Source organism: Hoplias malabaricus, chromosome 7 (assembly GCF_029633855.1).
Source record: "Hoplias malabaricus isolate fHopMal1 chromosome 7, fHopMal1.hap1, whole genome shotgun sequence".
NCBI lineage: Eukaryota > Metazoa > Chordata > Actinopteri > Characiformes > Erythrinidae > Hoplias > Hoplias malabaricus.
The window spans coordinates 14837323-14857167 of record NC_089806.1 but is presented as its reverse complement, the minus strand read 5'-3'; the positions used below and the strand labels follow the sequence as shown (position 1 = coordinate 14857167).

The 19845-nt window shown below is 38.3% G+C and overlaps 1 protein-coding gene across 1 annotated transcript; it reads right to left on the bottom strand.

Moving 5' to 3' along the window:
• Positions 1-12: 12 nt before the first annotated feature.
• On the bottom strand, positions 13-19712 carry adam17b (ADAM metallopeptidase domain 17b). Its single transcript, XM_066676701.1, has 19 exons — positions 19432-19712; positions 18434-18566; positions 17910-18043; positions 16670-16758; positions 16271-16457; positions 13379-13506; positions 12869-12955; positions 12678-12788; positions 11816-11960; positions 10554-10645; positions 10312-10464; positions 9935-10134; positions 8662-8765; positions 7953-8087; positions 6902-7032; positions 5670-5748; positions 5475-5563; positions 3499-3555; positions 13-2983 (listed from the first exon to the last, which is right to left on the bottom strand). Exons 1-19 carry the CDS (start codon positions 19496-19498, stop codon positions 2621-2623), a joined length of 2484 nt encoding a protein of 827 aa, XP_066532798.1. The 5' UTR covers positions 19499-19712; the 3' UTR covers positions 13-2620.
• Positions 19713-19845: the final 133 nt, after the last annotated feature.

The window sequence follows — 19845 nt, the reverse complement described above, 5'->3', positions numbered from 1 at the left end:
TACTCCAGTCATCCATCAGGATATGCTCCGGAAGAAAATGCACAAGAACAAAATGCAACACACCATAACAAACACATTACTAGGAAATGTTTTTAACTTGAACTACAACGGAAAAAGAAGCATGATGCTAAATTACTATTACTACATTCAAGTAAAATACCAAATATTTGGGTGTTGTGTGAATGTATCAATACCATGAGGACAAAACCATGTATTTCCATTTTAGTTGTTTCTTTGTTGGACATAATTTAAAATGTATATATATGAATAGAAAAATGTTATAACATTTGTTACTAACATTCACAGTTAAGAAGCTTTAAGTTTTTATACAAGGTTTTGTCCTATCAGCATAGATATGTGCTGATCCAACTGCAGGAGTTTGAAAGTGTTTCATAATACATCAAAATATGCATTCACAACCTATTCACACAAAAAAAACAGGATAAAACAAAACACTCTTTGGATGTACAAAGAAAGGCACTTTGAATGCTGCTCTGTTGCGCTGTTTCAGTATTGCTCTAAGATAAAATCAGTCTGGAAACACAGGGAACTCTCCACCATGTCTCAGTGTTAATAACCTTTCCTGAATATATTGATTTGCTGATACTGGTACTGCAGAGGATGACAGACCAGATGGCCAGCTATCTGTCCAGAGAGGTCTTTAACACACTTTCTATGTCATTAAACATTAGTTAATAAAATTAGTTACCAAAATCCTGAACCTAAAGAAAGAAATATATGATTGTCTTGCATTACAGAGCACCAGAAAAAAGAATACAAAAATTACGAATGAAGAAAATACTGGTGATATTGCTGTAAATATGAATCAAGACCCCAAATACCGGTTGATTACACTGGAACTGAAATAAATACTAAAATCTCCCACCAATGTCATGTTCTATTCCCCTCAAAGTTCACTGAAAAGTGTGGTGGTTTCTGTGCTCCTGAAGCAGCAAAAAAGAAAAGCTCTAAAACAACTCCCAGAGAGTTACTACCAATTATGTTATTATTATTATTATTATTAAATTATTGGTAATTTTATTAGTAACAATCAATGGTAATACTCTATTTTGATGGTCCACTGTAGAGGCCTATGTGAAGGCTTGTCAAATTAAAAGTCAGTTTAGTTAGCTCTTTAACTTCATATGCTCACCTTAAGACTAGTGTTATATTCCTCAACTAAAATTCAAATAGTAGGTCTAAACATAGCCCTGTTCCACACTATAACACTGATAACCTGCAGGGAGTTTACTAACAAATTAAGTGTTTATATAAAAGCTGACACCATGAAAACGAAGTTTTACTCAGTCATTACTGTCTAAAGCCCTTTTTAAAACACAATTTCAAAATAGCAGCTTCCCTTTACGCTGTGCGAAAACTTTAATGAATGGACCAATAGGAATGAACCAAGATTAACTTGCTATTATTTTTTTCTTTACCTATAAACTAGTCATTATGTAGATTTAAAGTTTTTATTTATCAGTAACTAAATGTGTATTTGTTTTTGAAATAGCACCTTATGTGGACAATGACTATCTTCTACAGTCACATGACAACTAACTGGTTGTGTCTATGGTTACATCCTCCTGAAATGTGTGTGTTGCATTATGGGATGCATGTTGGAATATTTGGCCAAAGAACTACATTATACAGATATTTTTGTCATACACAACTTCCCAGTCACACATTACATACTACTTGGGACAAAACAGGCTATTTCAAACAGAGCCACGGCTCTGTACACTGTCCCTGTACTTGCCTATAAAACTCTGAATAATTAGCCTCTAAAAAATAAAGCAGGTCATACGTGCTTAGATCTGGTACGTGTAACTTGTGTAGCACATGTCCTACAAAAATTCAGTGTCAGCATGAAGCTATGTTCATTTTACACTCCTTTCATTCATAGTATTAAACATAGAATTAAACTAATCGTTCATTCATTAATTTTCTGTAACCGTTTTATCCTGTACACGGCGGCCCAGAGCCTACCTGGAATTACTGGGAGCAAGGTAGGAACACACAGATCACCAGTCCATAACGGGGCATCGCACATATATTCACTCACACACTCACGCCTATGGACACATTTTAATAGCCAATCCACCTGCCAGAGTGTGTTTTTGGATTTTGGGACAAAACCGGAGTACTGTAAGGAAACCCACATGGGTAGGGGGCGAATGCAACAAAAAAAATAAAATCAGCAACAGTGACCTGAAGTGCGATTTGAACAAACAACACCAAGGTCCTGGAGCTGCCAACCCTAGAATTAAACAATATTCAAAATGTTTGAGCTCCTAAAGCATACTGCTACAGGCTGTAACACATTTCTCTCATTTAGTCACCAGCCCACACTTATACATGCTGTGCCTTTTCTGTTTCTCCAGCAGCATTTATGCACTCCCTCTCAATCAATCTTTCTGTTGTTGAGTTACTGATCTTGATCAAATTTCCAAAGGATTCCCTCATGTCTAATGTAGTCTGTCAAGATATGGGTATGGACATGGATAGTAAAATATTGCTTCCTTTACTTAGCTACATTAGCATCACAGTTCCAGGGCAAAATTGTGTGACTTGGATATTTGTTTAACCATTGCTTTAACTAATAAACCCAAAAGCAACTTCAGCACTCGGTCTCCTTGCTGCTCCTGTGCCTCTTCATCCTGAAGGACAGTGCTTTCTCTGGGCTGTCAGTCAGATCCTCAAAGGAGCGTGGGGCTGAGACTGGGCTGGGAAACTCCTGCCCCAAAGCCTGCTCGTCCAGGTGCGAGTCGTAGCTGGGGTCCTCCTGAATGGTGGCCATGCGGGGATGCTCCATATTGGGCAGGGCAGGAGCTGTAGGGGTCAGGTTAGCAGGGGCCAGCTGTACAGGAGGGGAGCTGGTCTGCAGTGGACCAAAGGTTTGGAAGCGCTGGACAGCAGAGGCGGAGGGAGGCTTAAAAAACCTCACAGAGGCAGACTCCAGACTGCTCAGCATCTCTGCATTCTAACAATACAGATAAACATATACATGTGTATAATAATCAGCAGGGCAGTCAGTCTGCCACCATACAATAAGTTTAATCATGCTACAAGCTTTTAAAATAAACAACAATATTAGTTCAGATTATACTGGAACAATTCATAATAATGGTAATGAGGCACATTAGACTGTAACCGTTGATTAATCTGTTAGAAACATGCATATTTTAATTTTGTAATGTGCCATTATAGTCTCCAGAAAGAGGTTTTCTAGATTAAATTTGATAGACAATTATTGATATTTTTCAATAAATCCAATGACAGATTGCAATCACTTTAGAATCCATGCAGCACAAAAGCGGGAGTAAATATTTGCATATGTAATAAGATATCTGCTTCTACAACAGTGTTTTTTTAACGCTTAACTCCCCCTGCACTGCACAAGTAATTTTGTGATTTCCAGGTCTCACTTGACACAGTGTCAAATAAAATTTTATAACTTGGTGCGCATGAGCTAACACTATAGTGACTACTACTTACACTGGGGTAAAAGAATGATCTGGTGTTTAGTTCATACTGCTGGTCAAGCTTTTTGTCCTGTAGATGAAAGAAACAAATAAAGCATAAGTGTTGCCCAAATATCAGCAATTTAATCCAACAATATGCAAAAGAACTGACTAAATATCTAAATTATGTGATAATAGTCATTTGCTAAGTATTTTATTAGTAATCATTTTACCCTGTAAGTCTAGAGTTCTTGTAAGATAATAGTCTCTTGGTCTTGGTATCTATTTAACTTGTTCTTATGTAAAGTGGATTCAAAAATTGTTCTCAAAACCAGCCAAGAGAAGTGTTCCAATCCAAGGGCATAGAATTATCATGGACTGAAGTGACGTGTCCCCACCAATATCCAGCGATTATTGAATTGTCCCCAATAATTTGGGGCAACATCTCATCTACCTAGAGAAAGAAAGGGTTAAATCATGTTCTCTACTCAAGTCCTACCTTCCTGTAACACATATGACCAGTGTGATTGGCTGTGCCTGTTAGCAGCGCCAATAAACAAGTGTTACTGTGCAAGACTAGGCGACACACGAGTGTCAAATGCGAGTCAGGATGGCAGCAAAAAAAGGAAGATGGACATCATAAACCTAAAATCGTCTGCAGCTATGAATAACATGGTTTGTAAATTAACTGCGCAACAGACTGCCAATTGTCAGTTCTCGTACATTGCCGTTTTATCATGGTGCAAAGGGAAAAATAAATAAAATCAAAAAATAAAACAGGCAATGGGTGGTGGTTTAGATTAGGTCCCCATCAATATCAAGAGCAAATCTACGCCGTTGCTTCCATCAGAGGGGTTTGGTAATCGAACATATTTCTGTCCTCAGTAAATGTCAACAACACATTCAAACAGAATAAATTATACACTTCTCTAAATGTTTTAATAAAATCTGCATTTAGATTGAGGAAGAGGTTATTCTCATTCAGTACCCAACCAATGAACAGTTTTGGCAGTTTGTTTGAGGTAGTGTTGTACTGTATTTTATTTTACTTTCTCTTATTTGAACTGTATTTTACGTATTTTATGTATGTAAAACGACTTTGAGTACCTTGAAACACACTATATGAGTTAATATTATTATTCATTCATTCATTCATTCATTCATTATCTGTAACCGCTTATCCAGTTCAGGGTCGCGGTGGGTCCAGAGCCTACCTGGAATCATTGGGCGCAAGGCGGGAGTACACCCTGGAGGGGGCGCCAGTCCTTCACAGGGCAACACAGACACACACACACATTCACTCACACACTCACACCTACGGACACTTTTGAGTCGCCAATCCATGTACCAACGTGTGTTTTTGGACTGTGGGAGGAAACCGGAGCACCCGGAGGAAACCCACGCGGACACGGGGAGAACACACCAACTCCTCACAGACAGTCACCCAGAGCGGGAATCGAACCCACAACCTCCAGGCCCCTGGAGCTGTGTGACTGCGACACTACCTGCTGCACCACCGTGCCGCCCTAATATTATTATTATTATTATTATTATTATTATTAACATGATTTATTATGAGTAGTGTAACATTAACAATAATATACATTTTTACCTGAAAGGTCATGTTTTCTGTTCTTCTACTCAGTGTAAAATCGGCCACATTTTAGTAACAGAGACACAGCAAACCATGTCTAATTTTTCCAAATATCAGGAAAGAAAGCACTAAATTTAAATTCTGAAAAACTTAAACTAGTCTTGGTCCTGACTCTGTTTTCTGGTTTCAGGCTTAACCTGGATTCAGCTCTAATTGCCTTGACAACAACACTAACTATGTCACCATTTTAAATTATGTCATTATTTCAAGATAATGATATAACATTAATCACTGTTTGAGACACTTTGACATACTGCTGTGAGACACAATATATCCAGCAATGTGTTTCTCCTCTGCTTGATGTAAATGGGTTTATGACAGCGTGCCATAAGGTAAATGAGAGGCGTTAGACTTACCACACAGTACACTAGAATACTGAGAGGGATCCAGAAGAGCAGTGAGAAGGCTAGTACTGATCCCACAATGTTATCAGCCAGAAACTTCCCTGGGGAAATTAAAAAGTCCTATCACATCTCATATCTACACTGTATAAATACATTGAAAAGACCTTTGTAATATAGTGATAATATGCATTTTCACAGATGACTCACCAAAAGTGTTGATGTTTAGCTTATCAATGAAATCCCACAACCGCTCAATGACATCCTGCACCTGCTTCATGCATTTACCCTGCAAGTCAAATGATAATGTATAACAATAATTAGATTAGTACATAAATGTTAGTGCAATGCATTTATACTTTAGTCAGATCTAGTAAAAGAAAAATAAATAAATAAATAAATAAACCATTCACTTTGATCTACCAGCCATGAGAAATGCAGTACATATCAGACTGTTGATTAATCATGTCATATATACATTTAATGGTTGTTTTACATTTTTTGTAAAAAGAACTGTTCTAAAATGTCAGTCTATATGATGTTTTGTTTGTGAACATAAGAGGACATATATTAGCATGACAAGAATTTAAAGGGAATATTTTATACAGAAGTTTTTCTCCCCAGTGACACAGTTCCCTGAGGTCTTAATAAAACATCTGTGACCTGTGTTGGTTAAAATTCCGCAAAGATGCAAAAACACAGCACTTTTCTTACACTGTTCAAAAAGACCCATGTTAGGAGCCTCTGCTTTCAAGCCAAAGGCTGAAGAAAATCTGGCTTTGAGTGAATCACACTTTGTTCTGTTCTTTTTCACCTTTCTCGTTCTTACCATATATAATCAGTACTCTTGTTTCATCATGTTAGTTTTTTCTGTTTAAGGAGATTTTTGCATTAAAAAAAGAGGCGAGGCAGCTCAAAATCTGAATGACTTGTTTTAACCTTTGTCCTCAGGCAGATCACACAAAACTGGGTTTTTTATTTCACATTTGTGGTGTTGGTAGGAGCTGCAGATCCACAAAACGATTATACACATGAACTGAAAAAGAGTTGGTGTCATACCATGTTCCCTATAATTAACTCTTTATGCTAATAAACTATTATTTTATTAATGTTTTAGTAAGGTTATTAATGTTAAACAAACACAGAGAGGACACACCCAATTCCTCACAGACAGTGACCTGAGGCCAGGCTTAAACCCACAACCTGCACCCGTGTGAGAGTCACTACCTGTTGTGCCACCATGTGACCAGTATTTTTTTGTTAAATTGATGCACTCGGCTTAAAACAAACATCTAAAAGTAAAAATGCTAAAATCAATCATGATAAAAAACATCAAATGGCAGTGATAACAGGGTTATTCCATCTCTCTTGTGAAGTTGCACTGATGAATAGAAAGGTTCTTTTAAAAGTCTTAATGTGAAGTGATGTGAATTCTAACTCACGCCTCCATCGCAGAAGCCCACAGTACAAGGTTTTCCTTTGCGGAGATAAAGGAAGCCACCTTTGTGATCCTGGTGTGGAGAACACACACCCGACCGGTTGCGGCAGCATACTTTACAAGAGTTATCAGTTTCTGTGATAAAAATGTAAAAATAATGAGCTGCAGAAGTAACCTCAGTTAGCTTATGTGTTTAATGGTATAGCTTTATAAGTAAATACAGCAGCTATTCTTTAAAGTACTTTTTGTGAATAGTGCTACTGTGCTCACACACACAAAAAGACATGATTTGGTTTAATGAAATTACAAATAAATTGTTACCAGTATAATAATATATACAAAACACTCCTTTTGCGGCCAATACAGCGTCAATTCGTCTTGGGAATGACATATACAAGTCCTGCACAGTGGTCAGAGGGATTTTAAGCCATTCTTCTTGCAGAATAGTGGCCAGGTCACTACGTGATGCTGGTGGAGGAAAACGTTTCCTGACTCGCTCCTCCAAAACATCCCAAAGTGGCTCAATAATATTTAGATCTGGTGACTGTGCAGGTCATGGGAGATGTTCAACTTCACTTTCATGTTCATCAAACCAATCTTTCACCAGTCTTGCTGTGTGTATTGGTGCATTCTCGTCCTGATACACGGCACCGCCTTCAGGACACAATGTTTGAACCATTGGATGCACATGGTCTTACTGGTGCAATGTGCAATTAAATTAAGATTGGCCACCAGGCTGCTCCAATTTAGCCATGAAATCTCCCACACTAAAATGACAGGTGTTTCAGTTTCATTGTCTTACCCCTGTAGATCCCTTGGGGTTGGGGATAGCCCCCAGTTTAACATGCTTGATTAACCCACATGAAGAGTGATTTTACTCTTGACTACCATTATAAGGGACTCAATGTCAAAAAAGACACATACTGTAAACATATACAGCAAATTTAAACATAACAAAAAATATTGCCTAAATAATTATTACAAAATAATTTAAAAAATATTTTCTAATGCAAACTTGCTTCAGTAAGCTCACCAATAAAATATATAAAACCCACCATTGCAAGCACACGACTGTAGGCTAAGAAAAGCCTCACAGAATGGAATACACTCTCCATTCATACACTGGCCACTGTCCACACAGGTGGTTTTATCTGGAAGGCTTTCTGGAGGTGGGCATTCACTGCTGTTACCTGTCAGGACAAGACAAAATATAAAATTAAAACATATTAACGCATGTAAAAAAACTGGTTTTAAACATCTACAATTAACCCTTTAACCATTATTATTCATTTGAGGAAAACACAAATAAAAGTATAGAGTGGATTTCTGTTTCACAGATTCAAGCGCAAGAATAATTTACTAGAATAGAATAATAGAAGCTAATGCAGTAAATTACACATTTGAATCTGTGGAATAAACTTCTCCTGTTCTATTTGATTCAACTCTAATAATTACCATTTAATTTTTTTCCCCAGTTAAGTCACTGCCAACTCGACTCAATAACATTAATACAATGCTGAGAGAGTGAATACAGAACATAGTTTCCCCCTAAAATATCTAAAACCACAAATCCTTTGTGAACTGCAATAATACTGTTAAGTTCAACACACTTGAAGGAGAATGCTAGAATTCTAACATAGGCCTGTATTGAATAGCATCATGCTGTTGATGATGCAGAACTGGGGGCCCATCCAACTGAAACAGGATATATGTGCTCTCTTGTACTCATGACTTCTGATTCAAATTTTTGTAGGTGAGTCTTACCTGTGCAGTAGGACACTCCCTTACAGGTGGCATTGATTTGCTCCTGGCACTGTTTCCCCTGCTTCTCATACATGCAATTTTTACAACAGGCACTGTTCCTATCACTGCATTCAGACAGAAAGAGATAAGGACATATGATGTCAACTAGGGCGTCATTTGTAAAATTTGTAAAACTGACACCACAATATTTTTCTGCAATGTACATTGGGATATTAAAAAATATCACCCACAACAACTAGAAACTAACCCAGTGTATCCAATACTGGAATAAAATAAATTACATTGGGCAGTTATATCATGTAAAATGAGAACATTAAGAAGCAAATAATTGTAAATAAAGCTATATACATCTATTTAAATAAAAAAGCATGTGTGGTAGCTGTTTAGCACTGCAACATTTCAAAATTCTGTTTACACAGTGAAACAGGTCCTCAGATTGTCTGCATTTCTCTGCCTTTGCTCCAATCCCTCTCCACCTTCCGCATGTCTACTCTGTTTCTGTTTGTAAATATGACAAAAAATAACTGAGTTATGTAAATAAACGCCAACCCCATCCGCTCTGTGTCATCTAATGAAAAGTTTTAAATAGTAACGTCTTAGATAATCATAGCATCTGCACAGGCAGTTTCCACAGCAGTTAATGGAAATCCTCCATATGCCATTGCACAATATGACTAATGAGCATTGAGATATTGAGATGCTGAAACGATATATTGTGCAGCACTAATATAGACATACAAAGTAGACTGATGCACTTAGTTAAGATCAAACAGCTACAACACTGCGCAGTACATTTGCTTTATACATAATACATTTGTACACACATCTTTTCTTAAAAAAAATTAATATCCAGATTTTTAAATGTATTTCACTTTTTCTTATTACTAATATATCAGCTGTACACATATCAGATGTACAATTATTAGCATCTATATATATAACAGTGATGATATCATTCATGTTGTTAGTGTCTTTTGGGTGTGTGTGTGTGTGTTTTTGATATGTTCGGGGTTATAGTGAGACTTCAAATGCTAAATTTTGACGAAATATTATTTTCCAAATTTATCCAAAAATAATGTGATATAAAGAGTTGACGTTTTTTATACTATGTTTCAGAAATGACTAAAAAGTATATAATAAATTATACAGATAGTGGCAACTAAAGTTCTTCAGAGCCACTGTATTTAATTATACTTTTAAGTCTCAGCAGAACACACTAAACTGTGCTAAACTTGCTAGTGTTTTGTGATGCAACCACACGAGGGAGCTCTACCTGCACTGCTTGTTTGGCCGCAGCTTGCAGTCGGCTGTGCAGCATGCGTCAACGCTGAGGTGGAGGAGCCCAGGATCACACTCCTCACCATCCTCTACTCGCGAATTCCCACACACCTTACTACTCCTCTCCTTAAAACAAGACTGACCCTTGTGCTTGAGCATTTTCACTATGGATGTCTTACTGCAGTTTGAGAATAGCTGGAAACACACACACACACACACACACACACACACAGACAAAGGATAAATCATTAGTAATGAAGCAAAACAAGCAATAAAATAATAAAGACATGACAATGATAAAGCTATGCAATGTTAAAGCTATTTTTAATATCCAACAATACCAATGCTACAGAAGATCAGGGAAGGCTGTACCTTGTTATTGGTGTGGTCTCCACTCACAGCAATGGGGTACATGACATATTTACCCCCCTGGTCCTCACTCGGAGCACAGGCTTGGACGTCATCTGGATCATGTATGGCCCCAAAATTATGCCCAAGCTCATGAGTAGTCACTAAGTCTGCTTCCTGTTTACAGTAAAAAATGAGACTGATTTTAAAAATCCTATCAGTGAAGTGACATATATGAACATAAAACACCTGAGGCATTAGCTCACTTTTGTCAGAATTGTTTTCCCATAATTCTTGGTGCTGGTTAAACCTGTGTTTAGGTAAATGGCCTGTTTGTAATTGGATGACTGGGGGGACACTGAAAAACAAACAGAAACAAAATGAGGGCATGCCACCAAAAAAAGAACATCTATCTGATAGAAAATTAAACATTTTGAATCACTGGTTATGAATGTGCTAAAATATAAATGGTTTAATTTTCAGTTTATTAGAGCAGTGTTTCTTAAACTGTGGTACATGAAGCGGCAAGTGGTAGTACACCAGATGACCTCGAAAAAATTAATACTTAACTAAAGAATTAATTAATAACTGAAAATCTGAAACTGAAAAATGTTCTTGTGTAAACTAAATAATGTTTCACGGTTTTCACTACGAATAAACTGTAAATTCAGTAGTCTGTAAGGGAAGGGCTGAGCAGCGTTCCCCAGCTTCTAATTTCCAGGGAGGGAACAGCATCTCCCAGTATTTTGCAAAATCCATGTAAAGAAAGCCCAGTTTCAGCTTCTTACTGAAAATGTCCTGAGTAATTTGGACTTTATTGCAGAAAAGGGCAAATTGGAAACGAGAAAAACAAACCAAGACCAACCCAGCGAAATACTCCTAAGCCCAGAAGGACAAAATCTAGAGGCATATATAGAGAGAACACTTAACTGAAGGAAAAAGACATGGCCAATCTTCGCATCATTACAAGTGCCGCGCATCCTTCACCTACCAATACAAGTGCTGAGAGCCGCTGTGAGCACCTGTTTCAAGTACTGCACTGTTTTCAACTATAGTCTATTAAATCGCATACTAATGTCTCTTCATGTTTTAATTTCTTTCAAAACGCTTATTTCCCCAAAATTGTAGCTATATATTCTCATAAATGTATAAATGTGCCCTATAGTTTTTTTTGTATTTATTTTAGAATAATTTTGTGTAATGCATGCAAATTATAAATATTCAAGCACGTCATTCATAGGATTGATACATGGTACTCAGAGGCTTAAATTTGATAACAGGTTGTACTTGGTCTAAACCGTTTGAGAACCATTGTATTAGAGACATTATCCTAGTATTTGAAACAAAAGCTGTAGTTTACAATACCCATTACAATACAATAAGGTGATATCTTGTTTTGTTACAAACCTAATTAGGACATTTAAATCTATTATAACTATTCTTAGCTGAAGCTAGAAGCTTTGTGTAGACAGCATGCTCCTATATGCTCCTAAATATATAACAAACAAGCTCTAATTAAATTAAACACCTTTGGAACACAGTCCTCCAGGAGCTCCATCTTTGGCAGGAGCAACGTAGGCAAGTCCCAGTGTTCCCTCATCAAAGTCCTGATAGGTGAATAGATGAGCAAGACACACTTTGGAGGCATTGGCAGCAATATCTATACTGAATTGCTTCAGAAAATGAAAAAGAAAAAGAAAACACTTCAGTATTAATCCTGAGAAATATTATCTCCAAAGCTAATCTAAATTCTATAATATAAACATAACATAAACAGCTTTTTAAAAAGCACTAATAAAACGTTTATACACGGATCAGCCACAAGAAAAAAAAGCTAGCAAATAAAGGGTATATCACTGTTTAATATCATTGGGTTGTTTAATATGAGTGGGATGTTTCAGGCAACAAGAGAAGAGTCCGTTCTTAAAGCTAATGTGGCACATCTTGTGGGGTTTTCCTGTTAAGGCATGAGCACCCATAATCCTATCTCACATAATTTGTCTGTCTACTGCTTTTTGGTAGGTACTAACCACTACTTCCTCTGAACACCCTAGAAAACCTGCTGTTCTGGAGATGCTCTAAAAAAACATATGCCCATCACAATTTGGCCCAAAGTCACTCAGGACCTTGCCGTTTAGTCAATTTTCCCTGTTTCCAACACATAAGCTTTAAAAAACACGTCATGATATATCCTACCCCTTGAGAGGTGGTCCTGGAACTAGATAATCAATGTCATTTATGTTACCTGACAGTGGCTTTTGTGCCACACTTTGTGCAAGTGTCAGTAAACTGTTCAACTTAAAGAAGCTGAATTAAATGATTAGATGTATTTTCATAGATCTGAACATGAATTTCTAATATGTAATACACTTAGTTCTATAAACTCTTACTTCCAGCAGTTTTTTCACATCCCACACATCTTTGTTCTTCAGTGGACTCCCCTTCATGTTAAAATGAGCTTTTCCTGATTCCACTTGGGTGGGGTGTTTGTTAATTATAATCTGACAAAGAAAAGAAATATGTCATCCAGAAGAAGTGATCAATTCTAACAGATTATCGCACACAAAACTGTAACACACACCTGTTGGATCTGAACACCATAGCCCTTATACTCTTCATCCCAAGACGTATTTCTGTAAATGTCATCCACTCTGTCAATCAGTTCAATCTGCAGAAGCAACAAGGATGGGAAATGTACTTAATAAGAGTGGTGTACTGCTTCAGTAACAGCATCCAAGCTACTGTCAGATTTGTGCATTCAGTGTATTGTACACACAAATTTGAATAATACATTCATTCATTCATTGTCTGTAACCGCGTATCCAGTTCAGGCCGTGGTGGGTCTGAAGCCTACCCAGATTCACTGGGTGCAGGACATTTGAATAATATCACATAAAAAAATTTGCAAATACGTTTAGTGTAAAGTGACTATTTACACCAGCAAAATCACTAGTTTCTTAAAACACGCTATGAAAAACTAGGAATACAATGCATTTTTATTGTTTCTGTGATCCATACATATTTTGCTCTCATACTAGCTTTTATAAACTTGGATAATGGCCCAAACCTAAGTAGTAAAACTTCTCCTTACCAGGTAGTTGATGGTGGTGCTCTCCTCTTTGCGACCCATGTGTCTGAAAAAGCGGTAGTCGGCCACCAGCAGCAGGGGGCAGGTGTTCTTACTGTGATCCACTGCTTGCCTTTTCTCCCTTGGTCGCTCTAAGTGGAGAATAGAAAGGGGAAAAGTGGGTAAATAATTTATGTATTCATGCACAGAGCATCATTCTCCATTGAAATCTCCATTGAAACACTGTGCATATACACCTATATCTATAGGTCACTGTCACTAACACAGTATTGGAATGCCTATGAAAATGGCAATGGGAAATTCCCGCCATGCGTCCAGTGATTCCGGGTAGGCTCCGGACCCACCACAACCCTGGCAGCACTCTATCTTTCTTTCAGTGTTCTGCTGTGAAACACTTTCCAAATAAATCACTGTACTGGTTATGCCCTTGTAATATTGAGCCTGCATTCTTCTCAGCATGTTTTGCATCAAATTTCCTTCTGCTTATCTGACATTAACCTGTTTAGATCACAGCTCAAAATCTGCCAACACTAATGATCCCACATTTTAAGACTACTCACATATGAAACAAGTAAGGCTGATTATCTTCTAACAACAGACAGGGTCATGGGACAGAATGCGAATGCTGTTTTGTACTTGATGTGTTCAATGCTTTTTGAATGAGTTATTTTAACATGGGCCAAATCACTGTTGTCAGACTATCTGACCATAAACCATAGGGCTTGCAGGGTGCAGTCAGCAGTGGTGAGTATTTACTCACTGGTCCAAAGACAGACATGTCACAACAAAAGACAAGGTGTTAACCATGCGAAGCTCACCAATGCACAAATGCAACAGAGACTGTCCATTGTGGCTGACAAAAAGATGACTGTGGCACCATCAACAATTTTTTTAATGACAGTTACGGGAGGAGCGTGTCACAAGAGTCAGTGGGCTATAAACGAAAGTTAATTATAATTAGGTATAATCTGATTGTTGCTGTCACAGTCCTTGGCAGGTTGTCTCATCATACACAAATATGTTTTATTCATTTATTTTCTGTAACCACTTTACCCTGTTCAGGGTCACAGAGGTGCTGGAGCCTACACAGAATAATTGGGCCACATAGCACAATGCGTTTTTGGACTATGGGAGGAAGCGGATGCACCAAGAAGAAACCCAGTAAGACACGGGAAAAACACACAATCCTCCTCACAAACACCCAAAGCGGTGCTCCATCACACAACCCACAAACCTCTGTGTGATACTACCTGTCAAGCCACTCACAGATAAACTAAATGCTCTGAGGTAAGTAGTATGCTACTTAATATGCTGTTTGTGTATGCTGAAACTTTGAAACTGACATTCATATTTTCCCAGTAGAACAATTCCTAGAGTACAATATTGCCTTTATCAGCTTAGGTGACAGCCTATTTATAAAGCTTGCTTTTCAAATAAAGCATTAATTCAGCGTGTGCTGGAAAAAGAGACAAAACTAGGAGTCTGTTTCACTGGAAGTTCACTAGAATATTTACGAAGACACCACCTGCAAAACAGTAAATTTCATAATGTTCTTACCATTAAACTGATTTGATCAGTAAACACATTCAAGAAATCACAGATCATAAAAATTTGCATGCCCAGATCGCAGCAATCCTGCTACACTGCCACTGTGGAGGAAGTGCATTAGCTCATCAGCACTTAAGAACAGTAAACAGAACTCTCTTCGAGACTCACACTCCCCTCTGTGCAGCCCCCACCACATGGACATTACTTCCCTTTGCCATTACAGCCGGTTCTAATTAAGCCTCCATGAATAATGAAGCATTGCAAAGAGAGGAGGGACAGACTGAGCACACACACACAAACACACACTGGAAAAACAGCAAAATAATAGGTTTGAGGCTTAATCAGACAACTCTGAGCACAAATCCTAAATACGTAAAATCTAAAATAAGTGAATATACAAAAACCTCTAAGCATACTTTGGTGAACTTTTGGCCAAGAGGTGAGGAATTGACATTCACTTTTCTATTTTTTTCTTCACGCAGAAGAACATTTTATATGACATACAATGGTGCAACAGGTAAAATCACTGTCACACAGCTCCAGGGTCCTGGAGTTGTAGGTTCAAATCCTGCTTCACGTGACTGTCTGTAAGGAGTTTGGTGTGTTTTCCCCGTGTCCGCATGGGTTTCCTCTGAATGCCAATGGTCCACCCACGTGGGTAGGTGAATTAGTTACACAAAAGTGTCCATAGGCGTGAGTGTGTGAGTGAATATGTGAATGTCTGTGGGCCTGTGAAGGACTGCCAACCCCTCCAGGGTGTGTTCCCACCTTGCACATGGTGACTCTGTGTGGGCTCTGGAACCATCGCCACCGTGAACTGCATAAGCAGTTACAGACAATCAATGAATAAATGAATGAATGTTTAAAACAATTCACTTTTTTCTGCAAAGCTACTTTATCACAAACATGACCCTTCATTAAATAATATATATACAGTAATGGTTGACAATGTGTGACTCCTAGTCTTCTCTATCTCTCAGCTTTGTAGCACTGTGCGAGTGGAGAAGACCTAGCTAGCAGGTGGGGGGGGCTTCAAAAGGAATCACTACCGAAAATGTTTGGGAACCACTGCACTAAACAAAGGGATAAATTGGCTACAAGAAAAATTGACACAATTGTCCCCTCTCGCCAAAGACATGTTTGGTGTCCAAAGTTTGCACCTTAATTTTGCACTGGAGCTACAATGTCCATATTCCTTTGCAGTGTAAAGGTACAGTAGCCAACTTTAGACATAAATCAACACTTGGCTGATGAATGTGTTGTGCAAAAGAAAGAATTATGTGAAATAGACTTTTGTGGTGTACAGTTTTACATTCTCTGCATTCTCCATTTTTCCAAATCACCCACCCTTCTTATCCACATTTTCCTGTTGTGCCGTAACTGCACGCACACCATCAGGTAGGAGCTGAGATGCCTCGGCATTGATGTAACCACACACTCTAGGAGCAGCAAGCCGGCTAATGTTCCGGATGTCCTTCGAGCGGTATGCTAGCAAACGTCCATCCGGTGGACCCTCTGTAAACCTCCAGAGAGGCTACGCACACAAGGAGGCAAGACAAACATAACATGCATTGTCTCAGCATCTGCAGGGACATTTCTCACACAGCTAGAGTTTCAAAATATGAGCAGTTTAGACTTATCTGAAACATAAATGTAACATGGACAGTGTAGACTGCTTTTCTGAGAAATGCAGATAAAACACAAAGAAAGCAATGGCAGGACAAGCATGTGTTATGTGTTACCAACCTCTATGTTGTACTCTGTTTCATCAGTCAGTATGTGGACAGTGAAGTCATTGTCATCAATATGTGCCTGCACACGTGAGTTCTCCTCACCTACAAGAGCAGGGTGTTATATCAACATTGGAAGATCTTATATAGGCCTACTTCAAACAACCCATATTTATTTTCACAATTTACCACTTTGTAATCCTAAGTACTGGCCAATATATTAAAACAAGTCACGTATAAAAAGTAATATGTTTTCTTTTAAAAATCACTTTACATTAGCATATTTATTTGTGTATCTGATGTGGCTACAAACCCACCAACTGCGCAATAAACCATCCCAGTCACCTTTTTGTGGATGGTCTATACAGCCCCGTTTAGGCATGCATGATAACACTGGACATTCTAAATCATATGGGCCCAGGCATTACCTGTACTTAATCCAGGCAGCCCCCTAGTTCAAATTTCATGTCAGAGCAAGCCCATTATATTGTTTGAATTACAACACATTTATAACATAGAATGCTCACATATAATTAACATGCAAAGTAGCTTATACAAATAGTGAAGGACTGTGTATAATAACAGCATTATATCATAGTCAGCAGTAAATTGCTCAACAATTTGTGCCACATTGTGCAACATTTACTGACCAAGTAATTTTCACTGGAAATGTTTATGTGAGGTTTATGTGGTGCTAGGCAACAAACAAGCTCAAGTCCAGCTGCTGAACTGTTTGTGTAGGAGTCAAATGAACTATTAAATTACTAATACACAAATTATAATCTGTTGTTTCTTATTACAGTTAATAAATTGCACTTGTATAACTGTTGTATAAAAACAATATCACACAAGGTTGTGCTGTTACACTGACTACCAGTACATTCTGTGGCCTTGAGCCATCAGCCTTGCTGATATTCAGTATCACAGCACTCCATCTTATGTGACATTCCTCAAGTAGCTTAATACATAATTAATTACATTATTCACAAAGCCTTTTACTTTCTTATTACCATGTTGTTGTTGTTTTGTTTTGTCTTAACTTATATGCATTAAGAACATATCAGAAATAAAACTATATTCAGGACAATACAAATACTAAAATTACTCTATATATGGCTTTCGCAACACACATCTTACTTCTGTGATGTGACAAATGGTGCTATGTCATTGTGCTAAGCGAAGACCCCACAAATTAATCATTCTCATAAACTTTCCCAGCCTTTATGATAGTGATAATAGTCAGAGTGTTTCTCTACCAATGACGTGGCCTGTGAAGAAGTTCTGTCTGTTAACTTCATAAACCTCCTGTGTGCCATCATGTCCCATCACCACAGCATTGAAGTCATCTGTGAAAAGTTCGGTGTTGGTTGCCAGGTACAGCCTAAAGTGTCTGTTAGGCAGCCAGGAGAACAGACAGTGAGACAGAGATGTAAACTGAATATTATATTCATGCTTCATCCACACATTTGGAAAGACAATACCAGTATATCAGATTTAAATTCCAGTGGTGAGATTATGTAATTGTGATCATCATTTAATTGTTCATGCAGGGAAAAGGGCATCTGCGTGTTTCAAATTATATGTCACAACCCACCCCCCAACACCCACCCACCCACCCACACAATGAGGAGGTCAGGATGCAGCAGAAGCCACATGACTGTCATCGTGCTTTGGCGTATCCACTGATTGTGTGGTTAACACCACTTCTGCTATTTAACACATTATTACTGACCCTGACATACACCCATTCTAAAGGTCAAAATGACAGACACACACTGACCTCTGTAAGGTGGTGAAGCTGAGCCGCCTCTCCACATGAGTGAGGGTCTCCACATCTCGCTTATGGAGAGAATGCTGCTGCAGACTGGACAGGTTCAGCACATCAAAGTCTGCCAATATGGAGCTGAGGTGATCTGAGAGAATAAAGATTTGAAGCTGAAGGCACACAGAGGTGTGGTTTTTATTGCAGCTGGAGAGGCTCCATTAGGACATGGAGATACTGCATATTGTAGAAACACTCAGCTAACATTATTTGTAAGCCAAACTGGGAGACCTGTGTGTGTTTGAAGGGGGATTCTAATTCTTTTTTTTTTCACATTTATAAAGTCAGTCAGTAGCAATATTTTTGAAGCAAGAGGCTCACCTTACAAAGTTTATACACAATGATAAAGAAATCTATTTTGTGTAATAAATGCATCCGAAAGCAACTTCATAAAAAATGAATAAACAAAATATGAAATGGGAACAAAATGTATTTTGTTTAACAATGGAGATAGGATGTACTGACTTAATACATTAATTGTGGACAGTAGGTCACTGGAGGGCCAAACAAAAATATTTTGAGGAAACTCCACGGTGTCACCATCATATATTAAAAAAATCAGCGCTCTGGCGTAAAATAAATATATTACTTTTTTGATCATTGGTTCCCTAAAAAATGAGATTTGGTCAAATGAGTTAATTTCCAATCAAACGAATACTGTTAATGTCAACACCTCAAGGACAGAATTATGTAGATTAATTTTTTAAATATGGTATTCAATCCTTTTATGGCCAAGTTTTGTCAAATATCATGGTCTTGAGTGCAACTTCCAACGGATTTGTTTGTCACAGCAGTGAGCCCCGAGCAAACTACGCAAAAGTCAGGGGAACTGTTGAATGGGAATACCTTTAATACATGGAGGGCTATGGCTTCCAAAACAAAACTAACCTCTAAACTTTGCTGTCTTTTGAACTATCTTTCTCGCTCTCGTTTTAATGGGGAAGTCCCGAACTCACCATATTCTCCGGCATTCTCCGAGCACACCCTCAGCAAAAAAGAGAGAAGGAAAACGGTGTGTTTCATGGCGATGAAAGTAAATCTGTGGCGATGAAACCGCAGCAGCGGGTTAGCGGCTTGACCTGGACCAACATCTGGACATGGCCGACGGGACAGGAGCAGAAGACGTTTATTTACAGTGAAACAAGTACAGTTACACGGCTGGTCATAAAGCAGAGAGGCCCACGGACAGCGAATTGTGTAGGAAAATCCCCAAATATAGCTACACACCCGGAAGAACTGTAGAGTTATGAAGCACTGTATAGCAGAGGCGAACTCTCCGTTCCACCTTAACTGTTCGGCATGTCCATTCCGTTGCTGAGGCGCCGATATCTGTGGCGCCAACTGCTGCTCAGTTTAAGGTGGAACTGGAC